The 21,839-nt window shown below is 38.9% G+C and overlaps 1 protein-coding gene across 1 annotated transcript in view; it reads right to left on the bottom strand.

Annotated features, from left to right (window-relative positions):
* The window catches only part of MAMDC2 (MAM domain containing 2), a 221,395-nt gene that overhangs the window by 24,818 nt on the left and 174,738 nt on the right, over nucleotides 1–21,839 (bottom strand). The window contains exons 10-11 of the mRNA XM_006152470.2: nucleotides 10,695–10,788; nucleotides 8,010–8,162 (exon numbers count right to left, since the gene is read on the bottom strand). Coding sequence (XP_006152532.1) covers nucleotides 8,010–8,162; nucleotides 10,695–10,788 — 247 coding nt within the window. The remainder of the gene's footprint in view (nucleotides 1–8,009; nucleotides 8,163–10,694; nucleotides 10,789–21,839) is intronic.

The following is a 21,839-nucleotide window of genomic DNA, read 5'->3' as shown; positions in this document are numbered from 1 at the left end:
CAATATTTATTTAGTCATTGATAAGTCATGACATATATTTTTCTGTTTTTCTGTGTAAAAATGCATCATGACTTTTCCAACCAGCCAATATTACTCAAGATGGTGAGTTAAAAATAAGTAGAAAATGACATAGTCTTTCAGGCAGTTTATAGCCAAAGACGATATAAATGTAAAATGTAATATTCTCTTCCTACTATCCCCTGCCAAAGAACATACCATTGTGCAATAACATTATCTAAGATACATCAGGACTTTGCATAAAATAGTCAGAAAATATCAACAAAAGAATACAGTTGAAAGAGGCTAGAGACACAAAATTTTCTTTCAGAACGCTACAATTGGTTGACTTGTACTACAGAAGAAAAGAGCAAATACCTTCAAATTTTTGAGTAAAATCATATTCTAAAATAAATAATGCTAAAAATTTTCTGGCTTTGTTGAGTAACTTATAACAGATCTATACTCTGTGACAAAAATTTGGAGGACAAACAAAAAAAAGGGTATGTTTTGAAGCTGTCAGTTTCCAATGCAGCAAGGACTTGGGAGAACCAAGAACCCAGAGAAAACAGCCAATGAAATGAGCAACATTCTCCAAGCTGCTATTCACCCTGGGGCTTTTACCTATGGAGTTTAGTGGATACACAGAGAGCAGCTGCTAGGTGGCAGAGAAACCAACAGATATCATTGGGTTAGGAAGATAATAGCTCAAGTTTCAGGGCTGCCAAAGCAGCTAGGGATTTGAGGTCCAAGTTTTGTGAGAAAGGTGAGGCCCAGAGAACTGAGCCCATCACTTGGCAATCTTCCCTTGAGACATTGCCAAACTGTTAACATGCAGAAAGCAAGAGGCCAAGAAGCCAAATGGAAAGTGGAATTTTCAGCAATCTTATCAGCTAAAGAGACAAAACATTGAAGTTTAGAACATACTAAGGATGAGGACCCCTAATTAAACTTCAGAGTGTTCTTAGAGAATATACCAAGTGTGACTGTTCTCTAGGGGAGATAACTAAGGGAGTGTATACAGGGGAGAGTTAAAGGAAGACCAGCAGAACTGCAACACTACCTTGAGGTAGCTAAGTTCCCACTGGACTGAGGTGACCTGCTGTACTCTACTTATCTATTGGAGAATAGGTTGAATTCTCTCTGGAGAAAAACATCACCACCCAAGAGTTATATAATGTTTCATTTACAATGTCTAGTATTCAGTCAAATTTATCACACATTTCAAGAAACAGGACTACAGTGGGAAGGGGACAGATAGTAATAGTAATATAGTAAAATGGTAATATAACCACAGATGATCTGCATACACACTTACTACATGAGGACTATAAAATAACTATGATTCATAATTTAATAACATGAGCATTTAATAATACGTTCAAGAAAACAGGTAAGACGGAAAACTTTACCAATGAACTCAAGTATACTAGAAAGCAATTAAAAGGGGGGAGGGTGTAAGAGCTTTTGGAATGGTGAAGTAAGGACCTCTGAAAATCTGCTCCTCTCTAAAAGCCATGAGGATACTGGCAAAAAAATAGAGAAAATCAACTTTCATTACTCTTGCAGTTAACTAAAGATTTGCAACAATCCAAGGGTGTTTGGTCAAGAGAAATAACTGAAGCTTGCTAAAAACTTGCCCTAATCCCATCTATTATTTTTCCTGCTTTGTAATAGACGCAACATCCAAGAGTTTTATAGCTAAGGCATTTGTGAAAAGCAGCAGCCTAGTAGTCACTAGAGTGGGCAGGACATGTTTGGAGCTCTGCAAAAGCCCCATCCCTGTATAACTGGCAATGCTTAACCTGTTTGGAAGTTAACCATGTGGGAAGGTTCTGGGATCATGTCCTGGGTCTACTTCAACATACCAGCTGCACCTATGATCTCTGGCTGCAGGATTGTGGGGAGGAATGAGATGTGAAAACCTTGTCGAGGGCATCTCTTTCTCCCTTACTCATTCTCTCTCTGGAAATAAATAAACTCTAAACAATAAAGTAGGGGACCAGCAGTTGCATATAGTGGTTAAGGTGGCTGGATCCTATGTAGCCAACTGCAGTTTGGCTCCTGGACCTGGTGGCTTGAAAAAATACACTAGGCACGTGTGCATGTGTGCCCAAAATCCTGAGAAGAGAATAGAGAGGAAGAGATTGTGGCATGCCATCACCCCTGGGCGGTGCTTTCTCACTTTCTCTCTCTCTCTCTCTGTTCCCATCTCTCTCTGGTGAGTGTGCACACCTTGTAGCAAACAAAAATTAAAAAAAAAAACTAGGAATATACTTTCCTAGTAGTATCAAATAGACCTTTGGTTGGGTATTTACATTCTCAGTTCTAAACTAATACTGAGCCATTGCCAAAATAGTGGCCAAGGGAAACGCATCTTGCTATAGCAAGAGAGCATAGGACTGGGAGTTGCGAGTGTCTGATTCCAGTCCTAGGCCTTCTTTTAATGAACTATATTGGCTTATTGAATCAAATAATCTTCTGTAAGGAGCTACAGCTTGGAAGCTTTGGAGGTAAATTTGGCTTGCAGATACTAGTTTGCACATCATAATTTCTTAAAATTTAATTTTCAATAGCTTTAAAAGATACATATGCTATAGCAAATCACCACACCTTTTTTTTAAGGAATTATTTTATTTTATTTGTTACTATTATTATTATTTTAATTTTTAAATTTTGATCAGATAGACAGGGAAGGTGAGAAAGCAAGTCACCAGGTCAAACCTCCATCGACCATGTGGGAGTACAACACCCCAACCACTGTGCCACCTACTGGCCCCACACACCCTCTATTTAACAGTTCTGCAGAAAGGCATGATTTACTAGCATTAGAATACATTTGCATTTTCAACCTCTGGACCATGCATTTTCTGAGGTCCCCTCTGGTTTTAATATTCTTTGTGTGTGTGACTTGCATGCAATATTTGGGATATATTTATATTAAAAATTATTCAGTGTTTATCTGAAATTCACATCTGAATAGGTGAAATTCAGATTTATTTGCTAAATCCTGCATCTTTACCACTAGTGCAAGTGACTTTAAAAGATTCCACATTCCACAGTGGGGCCCAGCAGGTGGTGTGGTGGTAAATGTGCTGGACTCGCACATGACTGACTGTAGTTTGAGCCCTGGACCTGGTTACTTGAAAATCACACTGGATACATGTGCATGCATGCCCAAAATTCTGAGAGAAGAATGGAAGAGAAGGGACCGTGGCACAGTTATCCTCCACTGCGGGGTGATTTCTCACTTTCCCCCTCTCTGTCTCTGTCTCTGGGGAGTGCACATGCCCTAAAAAACCCATCTCAGCAAGGAGCTCCCAACTAATTTGGCAGATGGCTTCAGATGCATAAAAATAAGCCTTGCCAGGAACAGAGCTGCCCAGCTGAGCCCAGACCAAACCACTAGTTTGCAGAATAGTGAGATACCAATAAACGCAATCTAAAGCTACTAAGTGTTGGTTTTCTTTTCTTTTTTCTTTCTTTTTATTTCGGAGAGGTATTCCTATAGGACACCGTGCACTTGCCAGAAAGATAGAGAGAGACAGAGAGACAGAAAGCAAGAAATCATCTCCCAGGGAGGATGGCCACATTGCAATCCCTTCTCAGTTCTCCTCTTGGGATCTTGGGCATGCACGCACACGCACCCGGCGTGAGTTTTAAGCTACTGGGTCCGGGACGTGAACTGCGGTCAACTACATGGGAGTTCAGAGACATAGCCATTATACTAACTGCTGGTCCTGGGGTGGTTTTCTGTACAGCAAGAGCTACCTGAAATAGAAATAATTCTCAAATCCTAATGAAGGACCTAGATGTGATGATTGCTTGCATTTTCATGTTACAGACACATGGCCTCAAAGATCTATGACACTCCTGTTCTTTGTTACTACACAGCATTCAGCCAAGGTCATTGGCGGTGGTAGCCTGTTTCTTTCTCAACTCTTCTGACTATGAATGCTCAGGGTAACCTCATAAATCATCTCAGCTGAAGGTGGCATTAAGAGACCCATGTTGGGACCAGCAGTTAGTGTAATGGCTATGTTGCTGGACTCCCATGTAGTCGACCACAGTTCGCGTCCCAGACCCGGTGGCTTAAAACTCACGCCGGGCGCGTGTGCATGCGTGCCCAAGATCCCGGGAGGAGAATGGAGGAGAATGGAGGAGAAGGGATTGTGGCGTGGCCATCCCCCCTGGGGGGTGACTTCTCACTTTCTGTCTCTGTGTCTCTCTGTCTGACCGGCGAGTGCACGTGCCCTATAGCAAAAACCTCTCCAAAAAAAAGAGAGACCCATGTTTAAGTCTTGGTTCTTGTTCCACACTCGCCTCTGTCTGTCCTTGTCTTTAGGAGGGAGGCACTAAAAAAGGGTTCTAAGCCTTTTTTCTGGTGAGGAACTGCTTTTCATTTATCCAGACCAATCCAGACCATTGTCACCACGCAGGCAGATGTTGAAGATAGGGTTGGAAGTAACGCTCATAAGGGGGATAACCAAAAAAGTTGTGGCCATTATGGTGCCTTGTTGGGAAAGCTACCAGGTCCATTTTTTCATGCATCTGGGTCACCAATTTAAAGTCTCTCAATGGATGCCTGTTCCATATAGGGTGAATATGCAGATTCCTTACCCTGCGGATGAGGTGCTCTGTGATCTGGTTCTCTTCTGACTGTTCAGTGTTGCCTTCACCACTCTCCTAGATGCACCTATATCAGATGCCTTCTAGGCACTACTGTAGGCTTCTCAGCCTCATCTGTCTCTTATTTTAGTCACTACCGCTACAACTACCTCTATAAAGTCTTTGACCAACTTCACTCAGATGCAGTGCCTTATCTAAGTCCATGTCAAGTATCTGTTGCCACCTGTCTTCAATGCTGAGGCTTCTCCAATTATTACTGGTTTGGGCCTTTGCACAGTCACTCAGCATCCATGCAAACACAACCCAGAAATAAGGGGAGAGTGGGTAGTCGCTGCTGAGTGGATACCTCTCTCTTGCCGGTGGGTGATAGGGAGTGTATAAACAAATGCTTCTCCCTTTCCTCTCTGGGATGATGGTCCTGAGACATATTTCATCATGACTTCTTAGATGTTGATAAGATTAAGTAACCAGCTGGACATAACAGTGGCCAAGTCAATAATAAATTTTTAAGGACCAGCAGATGGCGTAACGATTATGTCGCTGGACTCCCACAGTCAGCCGTGATTTGAGTCCCAATGTGGCAACTTAAAACTCAAGCTGGGCACGTGTAGGCTTGGAAACCTTGGTGAGGCAGTATGAAAAGAATATGGCCATCAGAGCCAGACACATCTGAGATGCAGTCCCGACTCTACTAGTTACTACAGTGTGGTTCTGGAAAGGCACTTTCCTTCCCTGGATTTTAGTGTCCTCATCTAAAAAATAGGAACTTTCACTTATTTTACAGGTAGTGGTAAGGATGTAAAGGCTTCCAGCATAGTGTCTGTACGTGGTAAATGTTCAATAAATGATCACTACCGATAATATTTTCCTTAAAGTAATTTTAAGAACAAAACACCTTCAACTCAATGCTCTATCTATAGGTACCCCGCCCGGTAACAGCGTGGCAAAATTTGTTTTCTCATTTGTATTGTTAAGCATGGGAATAAAAAGATACCTATAAAATATTTTATTTAGTTAAACTGGAAGGTGTCTTGAGAATCTTTTGAAAATTTGTAGTGAAGCAGGTGAAATAAAGAATAAAGAAGGCATACCGTAGATGTAATTTACTTTAGAGAAATCAGATTTCTCTGTGTTTTGCACCAGAGAATTTTATTTAATGCATCAAGTATTCACTCAGAATAAATATTGGACACCCTATGAAGTTTTTGCATTCAATTTTTGCAGTGAAGTTTCATCCCGCCAGCAGAAATATCCTTCTAAGATTTCAAGGTAACACAGCAAACACAAACATATTGTTTTCTTTAAGCCAAGATACACCCCAAGTTAGCTAACATTTATTCCCATAAACCAGGCATGATATAAATAAAGGAGCAAAATTATGAGTAATTAAATATCTGCTGCATATGTTTTTGTTAGATTTCATAGATTTTGTTATATGGGGAGGAGGTAGAATATGGTCTTTAAGTCAGACAAGCTCAGTCTATTAAAGGTATTTTAGCATAGAGTAGTGAGGAGCAGGACAAGGACTAGGTTGTGAGCCATTAAACTTAAAAGTTAAACCTATTCCTGGGACAAGCAGATTACGTAATGTTTACATTGCTGGACTCCCATGTAGTCGACTGTGGTTCGAGTCCTGTACTCAGCACCTTAAAACTCAGGCTGAGCACATGGGCATGTGTGCCCAAAATCTCAAGGGGAGAATGAAAGAGAAAGGATTGCAGGGTGGTCAGCCCTCCTGGGGGTGATTTCTTGCTTCCTGTCTCTCTGTCTCTCCCTTTCTCTCTGGAGAGCACACATGCCCTATAGCAAAAATCTCTCTGTCTAAAAATATAGAGTTTACCCATTCCTTCAGTGTTCAGCCCATCACCATAAATCCTGGAAGAGAGACTGCTAGGGGGTGAATTGTGTCTCTCCAGGATACATATGCTGATGCCCTAACCCAGCACCTCAGACTGTGACTATATTTGGGGATAGGACCTTTATAGTGATAAATAAGTTGAGTTCAGGGTCCCTAATTCAGTATGACTGGTATCCTTATTAGAAAAGAGATAGTAGCAGGCCAGCTCCAAGGCCCAGTGGTTTAGGGAGCCTGATCCTTCATGAACAATCATGGTTTGAATCCCAGCACCATTAGCTTGAAAAACATGCCAGGTCCATATGCATGCATGACCTAAATCCTGACAGCATCGAGAAATGAAGGAGGAGGTAGAGTGGTGTGACCATGTTCCAGTGGGCGAGGGTGGTTTTTCTCTCTCTCTTGCTGGTGAATACATGTACTCTCTGCCAATTTTTTTTTTAAAAAAAAAAAGGTGAAGGGGAAGAAAAGAGACACCTAGTCTCTGTGCATTGGCAAAGAGGAAAGGTCATATGAGGACCCATCAACAAAAAGGCCATTTGTAATCAAAGGAGAGATATTTCAGAAGGAACCAACTCTGCTCACAGCTTAATTTTGGACTTGTAGCCTCCAGAACTGTTAGAAAAGAAATTTCTATTGTTTAAACCACCCAGTCCGTAGTATTTTGCTATGGTAGCCCCAGCTACCTAACATAGAATTCAAAGACCTGTCCTCAAGTTATTTATATGACAGTTGGAAAGATAAGATGGAATTAAACATAGAAAAATTAAGTAGTTATAAATAACTACACTGGCATGGTGTAGGGTCCTCAGATTCCCCTGCCTTTTTCTTGTGCTGTGAAACACAGAGTACCCTGATTGCTCTATGACATGCTGAGCTCTATATATTTCCCTGCAGCCTTGAGTCCAAACTAGGGTCTTGAACTCACAGGCACTCATAAAGTTGTTCAGGTTGTTACCGAAAACTAAAATAAACTAGCCCTGGCTCCAAGTCTGGCCTCAAATTCTTATATAAACTCTATATCCTAACTCTGGAAATACTTAAGTAGGGGGACCAGCAGTTAATGTAATGGCTATGTTGCTGGACTCCCATGTAGTTGACCGTGGTTTGAGTCCTGGACCCGGCGGCTTAAACTCATGCCAGGTACGTGTGCATGCGTGCCCAAGATCCCGAGAGGAGAATGAAGGAGAAGGGATTGAGGCATGGCCATCCCCCCTGGGGGGTGATTTCTCGCTTTCTATTTCTCTGTCTCTCTCTTTCTGGCAAGTGCATGTGTCCTATAGCAAAAACTTCTCCAAAAAAAGAAAAAAAGAAAAAAAAACTAAAACAAAAATACCTAAGTAGAATATTCTTTCTTCCTATATGTCATAAGGATGCTACAGCCCACCCTTTAAGTAAGCCCACCCTGAATCAATGCTTTGGACTGGTCACTCTGGCATTTAGTACTTCTTTCTTTGAAATCCCAGCTGCCCCCTAGAATGGTGTTTTAGAAAGTCCTTAGGAAACAGCACCATGTGGCATAACTCACCTACCCCAGTAGTGTGATCTCCCTTTGGTCCTGTATAGGAGGTGGGCGTTTCTCCCCTCCTTCTGTGCCAACTGCTCCGATTTCTTTTCTCCTGAGTAAATGCACATTCATCTTGTTCGAAAGTACACTCTCCAGGTGGGGATGGAAGTTTCTCTGCAAGGAAACAGCAGGTGTTGCAATTGCTGAGACACTTTCAATGAATATGTATTCCACAGCTCCCCGATAGCTCATTCTCTGGATATGTGTGTTGTCTGGCCATGTGCCACGTGTCTGGAGAGGCAGCCCCTACCAGCAGCCACCTATACCAAGCTCTTGCCTCCTACTAAAGTCTACTCTTCCTGGGTCTTGTACAGAGGCAGAGAACAATCAGAACTCTATATCTAAATTATTGGGATACTTTGAAAAAGAAACATTCTCTGACTTGAGAATTTACTTCTATGAATGAGCTTACAAATCTCTGAAAATTGGAGGTATATTGGCTTTATGAAAATATGGACAATAATTTGATTGCATAATTTAGGAACTTTCTTCAGAAATCCAGGATAAGTAAAAGGTATTTTTATCACAACTCGGCAGTTGCTTTGGAGGGAAGGAAGGGTGTGAGAAACTAAGTGTGCTTCTGGAGACATAGCTGTGTGGAGTAAATGCCTTAATTGCTCTGTGTCTCAGTATTCTTATCTGTAGTGTGGGAATATTGATAGTTCTTAATTCATGGATTTATGATTATTAAATGAGATGAGCATATTAGCTATTGAGTCGTTGGAAAAGTCGTGACACATTTTTGCAAAGGAAAACTACGTCATGACTTTTCTGTTTTTTTAGAGAGAGATTTTTGCTATAGGGCTGTGCACTCACCAGAGAAGAGAGAGACAGTAAGTGAGAAATCACCACTCAGGGGGATGGCCACAGCACAGTTGTTTTTCCTCCCTTCTCTTGGGATCTTGGGCATATACATACACATGCCTGGCATGAATTTTAAGTCACCAGATCTGGGACTCAAACCTCAGTCAACTATGTGGGAGTCTAGCAATGTAATCATTATGCCATCTGTTGGCCCCTATCATGACTTTTCTAATGACCCAATATTTACAACATGAAGTTCTCAATAATTATTAGTAAAATAAATGTTAGAACCTGTTTTTCCACCTAGAGCCTTGTTTTCCATTTTGGAAGACAAATGGTATGTCTTTTAATGCTGTTTTTAGTGATTGTAATAATTACTGTTTGGAAGCCAGTAGGTGTTTAAGGTGTTAGACTCCCACATGGCTGACCACATTTTGAGTCCCAGACCTGGTGACTTGCTATCTCACTCTCTGCCTTTCTTTGGCTCTCTCTGGTAAGTGCATGTGCCCTATAGCAAACCTAAATAAAATAATAAATTAAATTTGAAAATAATTTTAAAAATATTGCTATTTTGCAATGATGCTACATCTAAACTTACTGGGAACTTTTCCTCTGACTAAACTTGGTTTTTACTTCTCTACACTCAGATTCTTAGCAAATTTTTTCTAATAAATAGCCTGTCTTTTATGTCTTATTTGTGATAATTACTTTACTTCATTTTTTTTTTTTACATGTAGTAGTGGCTAATGTACCAGCTTCCCTCTTGTATGCTTGAGTGTAGACAATTTTAACTATATTGTTCTTGCAGTGTCTCATAAGTTGAGGGACTAGAAACCAATTGTCTCTTAACTAAATAAACATGGAGATTATTCTCCAGTGCCAGATTGATATCACAATTTGTGTGTTTATTTAAGAAATGGATACTACATCATTTAGGATACAATGGTAATTAGTAGATACAGACCAGTGATCTGGGCCTATAATGGAATGCACCACTTTTTATTAGCTATAAAGTCCAACACACAGCTAGGAACCTCAGCTTTAGTTTGTCACCATCATCAATGCTTGGTCTATCATTCCATGGTCATTTAATTCACTTGGAAAATATTTATTTTCTCTCAAAAATGTCATAATGGCTATGTTGCTGGACTCCCATGTAGGTGACTGCGGTTCAAGTATCAGACACAATGGCTTAAACTCACGCTGAGTGTGTGTGTGTGCATACGTGCCCAAGATATTGAGAGGAGAATGGAGGAGAAAGGATTGTGGTATGGCAATGCCCCCTGGGGGGTGATTTCTACTTTTTGTCTCTCTGTCACTCTCTGTCTTTCTGGTGAGTGTACATGCCTTATAACAAAAACATCTCCAAAAAAAAAAAAAAAAAAAAGAAAATATTTATTTTGTTAAAAATATAAAATTATGTGTTTAACAATTACCTATGCTATCAACATTGCTTAAAAATTTGTATTCATGTAAGAATCCAACAACAATAATAAGACTAATGATTATAATAGGAGATATTTGTTTTTAAAGCATTGTTATATGTCAGGTCCTATTCTGGGGAATGTATGTATTATCCCCCAAACTCAGGTAGGTAGTAATCTCCCTTACTAATGATGATTAAGAGGTTAAGTCACATATATGAAAATATATGTTATATTTGAGTCATCATTCCTAAATTCTTAAGCCTACTACATAGCTCTGCAGAGAGATACTTCTGTCAAGAAAAGCAAGGATGAACTAGAACAGATGAAATGTATGTATTGAGAATTTTTAGAGAAATAGAGGAAGTGTCATGTATAGGCCAGGAGAAAAAGCAAGCTGAAATGACTGCTGTTTTACCTGGAGACCAGCAGCTTCCCAATTGTATGGTAATATCATCCAGGGCTACAAGGCCACAGTCCCAAAAACTTTTGCATAGACTCATGAAAACCACCTGCAATTCATAAAAATAGAACTATGAATTCTGTTAACTGAAAATTGGAAAATTTTGCAACCTGGAATTGACTTAGCACAATAGGCGTACATAAGCAAACTAAAAACACACCTCTTCATTGTCTGTATGAATAATAGAACACAACGACATAAAGAATGGTGACCATTTAGGGACCAGATGGTGGCACAGCAACAGTTCTGTGCTCTGTAATGCTGGACCCAGAGCAGAAGGTTCTAAATTGGCAGTCTGGTATCCCCTGTGCACGCCAGGTGCGTGTGTGCCCATGATCCAGGCTGGCCAAGGCTGGGGGCTGATTGTAGCATTAGGACCCTATTGAAGTACCATTTCTCTGTTTCTCTATCTCTCCCTGTCATAGAAGAAATAGATAAATAAAAACTTTTTAAAATGGTTACTATTTATTTGTATATAACCCTGGAATTGCTTACGCTATTTTGTTTTAAAAGAATTATTTCTTTTTGTTTCTTCTTATTATTATTATTTAGTTTGGAGAGAGAGAGAGAGAAAGCAAGACACCAGGTCCAGTACTAGGACCATAATCAGCCATGTGGGAGTCCAGTGCCTTTATCAGCACACCTCCTGCCGGCTCTGAATTACACTGTTTTTTAAAGCACAGTCACACAATATATTGTGTATAGTAATACTGAAGTTAGTAGCATTTTTAAAAGAATTTATAGTGAGAGTCAGGAAAGCACAAAGTTAACTAGGTGACAGAGAAAAACCTATCAGGTTTTAAGTATTTTTTCCAGATAATCCCACAAAGTTCATATACTTGATGACATTCTAACCATTTTTTCCAAACATTTCTGGTACAAACGCTTTTGATTTTTTGCAGATTACTTTCTGGCAACATTCTTCATCCATATTGTGAACAAATTCACAGTGATTTGCCATCTGGAGACTTATATTTTATTTCCAAAGACAAAGATCTATGTCCCCTGTTTGTATCACTAATAAAAGCCCTAAACACAATTATTTTTATCAGTTTGATCATTTTTATTGTTTTCTGTGAAGGAAAAATAAATTCATAACATAAATTATTAAGTTTATTGTTTGTAAAAGAGAAAACTCTTGGATTTTAAAAATTAGCCTATTTGAAAATCTGCTTTTCATATACAAGATAAGGAGTGAGTGTTTTTTAAACATTTATATAGACGTTCCCTGTAGTTGTGGTTTACAAAGCTAATTCCCATGTATAACTTAATGTTTAATTTGCACAAGCTCATATAGCCCATGTTCAGTGCCTCAATTACAAATCTTAATTTAAACCAAGACAAAGAATGATAGCATAGAAAATAAAACCCAGCTTATGAATAATGAGAACATTTGATATTTTTAGATTCTAATTTCAGAATGTTATGTCTTAAATTTATTTGTGTTATCAGTAGGGTCCCTTTGCTCTTTGATGATCATATTCATTAGACCATAGATTTTTATTGAAAAAGAAACTTAAAAACTGTGATATCTTACCAGTATGCAAATATAAAATATCTTCAGAATAATTACTAATTGCAAGATGTGTAAAATTTACTTGCACTGCATTCATATTGCTTTAAATTATGAAAGTGCACAACTATTTATGTTTATGAGTAAAAATACAAAACAATATTTGGGGACTTTATTTGTTTTGTTTACCTCTGTTAATTTTACTTTTATAGATTGTAGAATTTTTCTAAATATTTGACTTGTAAGTTTTATGGCTGGGAAGTTACTCCCCATTTACAAAGCAAAAGTCTATGTCATCAGCCTGAATTCAGTTATATTTTTACCAGCATTTTGCTGTTGTTGTAATGGAAGGGATAATAATCTCTTTCATAGAGTATTGAATTAATAGTGCTGCAGAGAGAAACATCTCAGCTTTCTTTCTTTTAGCAGCTTTTAAGTCTATTTTTCATAAGTATAGTAAAAAAAAATCTTTTCAAAATGAATGTGCAGTAGTGAAATGATTTATCATTTAAATCATGACCTGAATAAAACTAAAACATTTTGGCATAGTAATGTATTTTGAAGAGGAAAAATATTAACATGCTTTCTATGTTTACTATGGCATTATTTTATAATGACCATAAAATCAAACAATTGAGCAAGCAAACAAATAAAACCACTGAAAATCTCATAAAATAGAGGAAATGAACCATGTTTAACAATCTAAGAAAGAAGCCATAATCAGCAGGCCCATTCTCAGCCTCACATCAGTACTAAAAGCAGCCCTACCCATTTAGGACACACAGAAGCAAGCTGGCAGCCTTGTACCTAGCACAGCAGTACCAGTAGTTGGCTCCACCCACTGGGGCTCACAGAAGAATTCTGGAAGCTCTGTGTCCAGTAACACGCAAGTGCTAGTTGTGGCCCTGCCACCTAAAACAAACTAAGAAAGTCTGATGGCCCAGTCCCCAGCCAACCAAGGGCTGAATCTCTGAGCTTAAAGATGTCATTTGAAATAACACAACCAGACAAGATAAAGAATAAAAAAGAACAAAGAAAACCTATAAGGCTAATGGAATACCATTAAGTGTACAAATATTCACTTTATAGGAGTATCAGAAGAAGAGAGAAGAAAAAGTATAGAAAACCTGCTTAACAGGGCTGCTCCATGGCCTGGTAATTAAGGCAGCCAGATCTACATGCCCTGCTCGCCGTTTGAGTCCTGGACTCAGTGGCTTGACAAACATGCCAGGTGCATGTGTGTGCAAGCCTAAAATCCTAAAGGGAGAGAGAGATGGAGAAGGAGGTGCTTTCTCTTCTCTGTCTCTTGTCTTTCTCTGGCAAGAATCCTTTAGCAAAGAAAAGAAAAGGAAAGGAAACCTGTTTGATAAAATAATAGCAGAAAACTTCCCAATTATTGAAAAAGATATGGACATTCAGAGTGAGAAAAGCTTAAAGGTCTCCAGATAAATTCAATATAAAAAGGCCATCTCCGAGGCATATCATAGTCAAACTGTCAAAAGTCAAAAAGAGGGCCCAGCAGATGGCATAATAGTTACATTGTTGTACTCCCATGTAGTTGGCTGAGTTTGGAGTCCTGGATCTGGTAGCTTAAAACTCACACTAGGTGCCAGGCGTGTGTGTGTGCGTGCCCAAGATCCTGAGAGGAGAATGGAGGAGAAGGGATTGTGGCATGGCCATCCCCCCTGGGGGGTGATTTCTCGCTTTCTATCTCTCTGTCTCTCACTGTCTCTCTGGTGAGCGCACGCACCCTATGGCAAAAACCTCTCAAAAAAAAAAAAAAAACCTCACACTAGGCACATGTGTGTGCGTGCCCAAAATCCCAAGAGAAAAGTGGATGAGAAGGTATTGTGTCATGGCCATCCTTCCTGGAGGTGATTTCTCACTTTTTGTCTCTCTGTCTCTGTCTTTCTGGCAAGCACACATGCCCTATAGCAAAAATCTCTTTCAAAAAAAGTCAGAGATTCTAAAAACAGAAAGAAGTCAAGTCACACATAAAAGAATCCCCTTTAAACTTAGAACCACTGAAACCCTACAAGTTAAATGAATGGTGCTGGGAAAATTGAATACCCATATACAGAAAAGTGAAACTAGACCACTTTCTCTCATCTTATATAAAAATCAATTCAAAATGGATTAAAGATTAAACTTAAGGCCCCAACTATGAAGCTACTAGAAGAAAACATAAGGAAAATCCTTCAGGACACTAGTCTGGGTAAAGAATTTGGATAAGGCCTCAAAAACACAAGAGCAAAATAAACAAATGGTATTATATCAAACTAAAACCTTCTGCACTGCAAAGAAAACATCAACAAAGTGAAGAGACAACCTAAGGGATGGAAAAATATTTGTGAACTGTACATCTGACAAGAGATTAATAATCAGAATATACAAGAAACTCAAATGATTCAACAGTAAGAAAATAGAAACCAAACCAAAAAATATCTGATTTAAAATGAGCAAATGACCTGCATGGTTATGTTGTTGGACTCCCACATAGTCAACCACAGTTCAGGTCCTGGACCCGGTGGCTTAAAACTCAACTCCAGTGCATGTGTGTGTGCCCAAGATTCCAAGAGGAGAATGGAGGAGAAAGGACTGTAGCATGGCCATCCCCTCTGAGGGTGATTTCTCACTTTCTGTTTCTCTGTTTCTCCAGAGAGCACATGCACCCTATAGCAAAAATCTCTCTTAAAAAAAAAAAAAAAACAAAAACCTACATTTGTAGCATATGAAAAAAATTGCTCGGGACTAGCAGGTGGCACAGTGGTTAAGGTGCTGGACTCCCAAATGGCCGACTGTGGTTCAAGCCCCAGACCTAGCAGCTTGAAACTCACACTGGGCATGTGTGCATGTGTGCTCAAAATCTCAAGGAGAATGTAGGAGAAGGGATTGCAGCATGGCAATCCCCCCTGGGGGGGGGTGATTTCTCATTTTCTCTCCATCTTGCTATGTCTCTCTGGTGAGTGCACAGACTCTATAGCAAAAATCTCTTTAAAATAAAAAAGATGCTCAGCATCACCAATAATCAGAGAAATGCAAATCAAAACCACAAAACCATAATTTCGTTTAATTAGAATGGACAATTGCCAAAAAGACAAAAAATAACAATGCTGTCAAGGATAAGGGGAAAGGATAACTCTTTTATACTCTTACATTTACAGTGTGAATGTAAATTAGGACAGTCATTATGGAGAACAGTCTGGAGATTCCTCTAAAAACTAAAAATAGAACTGCTATATGATCTAGCAATTCAGCTACTAGGCTTATATTCAAAGGAAAGAATATCAATATGTTGTAGGTATATCTACACTCTATACCATCAGCACTATTCGCAATGACCAGTATATGAAATCAACTTAAGTGGCCATCAGTAGGCAAATAAAGAAAATGTAATATATATATTTAGTCATTAAAAAGAATGAAATCCTGTCACTCAAAGCAACATGACAACCTTGGAGGACATTATGTTAATGATAAGCCAGACACAGTAAGAGAAAAACCCCACATGTTATCACATGTAGACATTAAAAATGATGACTTTGTAGAAGTAGAAAATAGAAGAGTGATTACTAAAGGCTCAAAGGAGCAGGTGGCAGGGGAGTAGAGAGATTTTGGTTAGTAAATACTAAGTTACTTTTAGATAAGAGGAATAAGTTCTTGTATTTTATAGTACAGTATACAAGTTAACAAGAAAGAATTTTGAATGTTTCTAACACAAAATTATGGTAAATGTTTGAGATGATAGATATGCTAATTCACTCATTTGAACATTGTATTCACATACTGAGAAATCACTCTGCACCCTATAAATATGTACAATTATTTTGTGTCAATTAAAAAGGAAAAAGAAGCAAACAAGCATTAGATTTTCTTAGTTGTTTGTGAATATTATTCAGTACTGAGACCAGCAGTTAGCGTAATGGCTATGTTGCTGGATTCCCATGTAGTTGACTGCGGTTTGAGTCCCGGACCTGGTGGGTTAAAACTCACGCTGGGCATGTGTGCATGCATGCCCAAGATCCCGAGATGAGAATGGAAGAGAAGGGATTGCGGTGTGGCCATCCTCCCAGGGGGTGATGTCTTGCTTTCTTTTTGTCTCTCTCTGTCTGGCAAGCGCACGCGCCCTACAGCAAAAACCTCTCAAAAAAAAAAATGTTATTCAGTACTAGAGAGTGTATTTCTCTCATAATATTAAGTGAAAAAAGTTGATTAAAAAATGAGACAAAATTGTATCTAATTCATCTTAAAATATATAGAAAAAACTGGAAAGCTTATCAAATCTATAAAAAAAAGTTAGGCTCATGAAATTATGGATATTAAACAGAATTTCCCCCATTTTCTAAATATCCTATAATTATATATATGTGTGTGTGTATATATATATATATATATATGTATATATATATATATACATACATTTTTTAAGAGGTTTTTGCCTTAGGGCATGTGCACTTGTTGGAGAGTGAGACAAAGACAGTGAGAGGAAAAGTGAGAAATCACTTTCCGGGGAGATGGCCATTCTATAGTCCCTTTTCCTCTGTTCTCCTCTCAAGATCTTGGGCACGCATGCGCACACACACCCAGCGTGAATTTTAAGCCACCAGGTCTGGGACTCAAATCGCAGTTGGTCATGTGGGAGAGCAGCAATGTAACCACTATGCCATCTGCTGGCCCTCCTATAGTTATATATTTATTAAAAAAAGGAATTAGAGAATCTATAATTAGGATGTGGAATAATGAGTTAATGTTTCCTAGATTGGCACTATTATAGAAGCCACAGTATGTACATGTCTATTAAGATTAAGTTAAATTTAGAATTTATTTATTCAGTTACACTAGACGTAGGTAGAAGTGTTCAATAGCAACATGTAACTAGTAGCTAACTGAATCAGGCACAGCAGATATATACTGGGTTGTCGGAAAACTCATGAAGCATTTTTGCATAGAAAACCAGAAAAAAATATGTCATGACTTTTCTAACCTAATAACATTCTCTCATTACAGAAAATTCTATAGGATAAATATTTCTGTCCTTTTTGGGTATTCCAATTTGTGAACTACCACAATGGGTTGAATGAATGCTAGAGATGCATTGGAAAATAGCAGGCCACTAGGTTGTTTCTATCTTAAGAGTTTTCGCTTAAAACAAGTCAGTCTACTTGTTGTTCCATCTGATAGCAGATCTCAAAAAGAGTCAGTCAGCTACTGACTAGATTAAAACCATGGCCTCAAACCTCAAATTTGTTTGGTATTTATCTATCACCATCACATTGGATTTTCTACCTGGCTGTTAATGCTGATATGTCAGTTCCTAATTTGGAGCTACTGTTTTATGTTTTGTAGGCTACTTGAGGTGAGGAGGTTATTTTAGGATAGTTAGTGACCCGGCAAACTCATGGTCAAGCCTGGATGAAAAAGGACAAATAAAAAGACAAACATCGTGTCCTGTTTTTAAGAATTCTCCCTCTGGATCTGGTTAAGAATTTGACAAGAGGGGCCAGCAGGTGGCATAGTGGTTAAGGTACTGGACTTTCATGTGGTCAGCCTGGCGGCTTGAAACTCGTGCCGAGTGTGTGTGCATGCATGCCCAAAATTCTTTTTTTTTTTTTTTTTGAGAGGTTTTTGCTATATAGGGTGTGTGTGCTTGCCCGAAAGACAGAGAGAGACACAGAGATAGAAAGTGGAAAATCACCCCCCCAGGGGGGATGGCCACGCTGCAATCCCTTCTCCTCCATTCTCCTCTTAGGATCTTGGGCACGTATGCACACATGCCCGGCATGAGTTTAAGTCACCGGGTCTGGGACTTGAACTGCAGTCGACTATGGGAGTTCAGCGACATAGCCATTACGCCAACTGCTGGTCCCTGTATGCCCAAAATTCTGAGAGTAGAATGGAGGAGAAGGGATTGTGGTGTGGTCTTTACCCCTCTCCAGCAACACATGCACCCTATAGCAAAAATCTCTTTGGAAAAAAAAGATTATTGACAAGAAAGAAATCAGTCATAGTCTAAATTCTTAAGGGGATTAAACTCTTATTTACTGGGACCAGCAGATGGCATAATGATTACATCCCTGGACTCTCATGTAGCTGACTAGCTGACTACAGTTCAAGTCCCAGACCCAGAGGTTTAAAACACACTAGATGCAATGGAAGAAAAGGTATTGCAGTATGGCCATCCTCCCTAGGAGGTGATTCCTCACTTTCTGTCTTTTTGTCGCTGTCTCTCTGGCGAGGGTACGTGCCCTTGAGCAAAAATCTCTTTTTAAAAATCTTTTATTTGTAGATTTCTTTATAAAAGTAGTGTTTTGGGGGGACCAGCAGATGGTGTAATGGTTACGTTGCTGGACTCCCATGTAGTCATTCACAATTTAAGTCCCAGACCTGGCGGCTGGAAGCTCACGCAGGTCATGTGTGCATGTGTGCCCAAGATCCCAGGAGGAGAATGGAAGAGAAGGGATTATGGTGTGGACACCCCCCCCCACAGGGGGGTGTGATTTCTATCTCTCTGTCTCTCCAGTGAGTGTACACACCCTATAGCAAAAAAATATCTCTCTTAAAAAAATGTTTATTGGGACTAGCAGATAGTGTAGTGGTTACATTGCTGGAGTCCCACATGGCCAACCGTGGTTCAAGTCCCAGACTTGGTGGCTTCAAAATCTCGCTGGGCATGTGTGCCCCAGATCCTGAGAGAAGAATGGAGAAGAGATTGTGGCATGGTCATTCCCCCCAGGGGATGATTTCTCACTTTCCTTCTCACTGTGTCTGTCTGTCTGTCTGTCTGTCTGTCTGTCTCTGGCAAGTGCATGTGCCCTAAGGCAAAAGCCTCTTAAAAAAATAAAGAAGTTTATTTCATTGTAAGCAGTCTCTCAAAACAAGTGGAACATCTGTAAAGACTGGAAATAAATCTCAACTTTAATGTATTTTATTATCTACTTAAGAAGGGGAAAGATGACAGACGAAGTAAAATGATACACTTTAGACAGGCGTTCCTGATTTTATGCAAATCCCTTAAAAGTTAGGGACAAATTAAATTTGTATAAATCAGTCTGTTTTAATGCACTAAATGTTTAAGCCCTTACGTACTGGTAATACTTTACATTTTGGTTTTAATGAAGGATATTAATTGTTGAGGAAATCTACCAGACTAACTTTGGAAACATAAATAGGCAGTAAATAGAGTACTATGTAAATATTTTTGCAAATAAATTATTTAAAATATTGTCAAGTAGGGACCAAAATATTACTTTACTTACATTTTTTTAAAAGCTTCATCACAAAGTATCCTTTTGATATTCCCATTTTAATTCCCATTAAAAAATGCAGCCACCACCTGAGAGTTGTACAAAACAGGTGGCATGTTTGCCAACTCCTCTTCTTGTTACCAGGGAGTTTGACATCCATTTCAGGAGAGTTGGTTCTATTGATTTACATGAAATAAGTTCATATAATACTTAACTTCCAACTGATTTAGTTTCTTTTTATCCTTTTGGTTATCTCTTTTAGAGTTAACTTCCGTTGCAGGTGTTGAAAAGGCTCTACTTCAAATGTCTGTATTCCTTCTCCTCCATTCTCCCCTTGGGATCTTGGGCATGCAAATACCTGCGCTGGCGTGTGTTTAAGCCACCCGGTCTAGGACTTGAACCATGGTTGACTACATGGAAGTTCAGCAACATAGCCATTACGCCAACTGCTGGTCCCCCTGGCTTTATTTTTAGGGGCCTTGTCTCCTACTTCACAGACATTGCCAAATGTCCCTTGTGAGGAGTAGACAGGAGTGCAAAGGGAATGGCAATATCTCCCTGGCTGGGAACCAGTGGTCAAGAGTAATGGAAAACGTTGTGTAGTTTATAAAACTCCAGTTATTAAACTCCTATTATTTGTAGTTCCTGTGCTAGGAAGTTTCAGATCTGTTACTTTATTTATTTATTTATTTTATGATTCACTGTTGATTTCAACCTCTTTATTCTCTCCACTCAGTACAAGACATTTGTTTAAATTTAAAAAATAGATTTGATTTGCTTAATTTCCTCTTCATTTGCACATTACTAAGTGGTGGTTCTAATAAGCAGTATGATAGCCTGGAAACAATGGAAAAAGGAGCAGAAATATGGGCAGATAAACTACTAGCAAACCGAATAGGTTATCCTCTAGATTATCAGGGCTTTACTGTTCCAATTTCCTGCTTCAGAAAACTGCAATTGTCAGAAGGTAATAGACTCTCTTTGTTTTTGTCTTTCTCCCTTTCAGAAATAATGATCTAGAAACAATGTAATAACAGAAAGTAGAACTGTTGAGATGCCAGAAAAGTCATGACACATGTTTACCTAGAAAAAACATACAGAGGGACGATAAATGACATGGTGGTTAAGGCACTGAACTCCCACATGGCTGACCATGGTTTAAGTCTTGGATCGGCAGCTTGCTTTCTCATGTTCCCTCTCTCACTCTGGTCAAATTAAAAATAAATAAATTAATTAAATTAAATAGATAATTCCTTTAAAAAAAAAAAGAAAAACAGAAAAAAGTCATGACTTTTTCAATGACTCAATAAAAGGTAAATTGAGTCAAATTTCCTTGTAGTATATCACTTACCTCTATTTTTTAGGGAAAGGATGGTTAAAGAGAGGGTTTGTGTGGAAACCCAGCCACAAGGCTGTGTAAATTAAAGGGATCAGACTGCCTTAGGCCAGGAAAAGACCAAAACATCCCTGGTTAAAGTACCCAGGAAAGAAAAAAATGGAGAAATATATGCCAGGAATTCACTTATTTAAACCAAATCAGGTTGTGTTTCAAAATAATTAAGATCATCAGTTTTTCACTTTATGAGATGTCGTATCATAGTATAAGAACTACCCCTACCCAACACAATAAGTAGGATTTTGTCAGGGGAAGAAAGGAATCAAGCTTTGTAGGGAGCTGCGGAGTGAAATAAAATAAAACCCTTGTTGTGCAGTTAAAAATAATTGTTTGTATTAAAGAGCTAAACACCGACTAAATTAACTGGGTTTTCATTACCTTTTAAAGTAATTCCATGATCTGCTTGATAAATACAGTGGGCCAGGTTGTTGGGTTGAAGAGCTCCATTTAGGCTATTTTCCATAAATGACCTTCTATTTTCAAATAGAAATATTTCTGTCCTATGCCAACAATACCATAAATTACCCATGTTCAGAACATGAACATAATTAAATTCTTGTTATAAGTGGTAGACCTCAACAATTTACCAGACAGTTTGATTCTAAGTTTAACTTTTCTTCTGATGAAGTTAAATTCCTTTGCAATCATTTGCACGAATAATTTGGGTATGGTGACTACAGAGTTGGTGAGAAAATTATTCATAAAATTACTGTAATCCAGTCAATGAAATTCTAGAGCTCTTCGCTAAGATGCCACTGACAGGGACCAGCAGTTAGTGTAATGGCTATGTCACTGGACTCTCATGTAGTCAACCGCAGTTCGAGTCCCGGACCCAGCAGCTTAAACTCATGCCGGGCACGTGTGCATGTGTGCCCAAGATCTTGAGAGGAAAATGGAGGAGAAGGGATTCCAGCCTGGCCATTCCCCCAATGGGTGATTTCTCGTTT

Source organism: Tupaia chinensis, unplaced genomic scaffold, assembly GCF_000334495.1.
Source record: "Tupaia chinensis unplaced genomic scaffold, TupChi_1.0 Scaffold000354_1, whole genome shotgun sequence".
NCBI lineage: Eukaryota > Metazoa > Chordata > Mammalia > Scandentia > Tupaiidae > Tupaia > Tupaia belangeri.
This window is presented reverse-complemented; position numbering and strand designations above follow the sequence as displayed.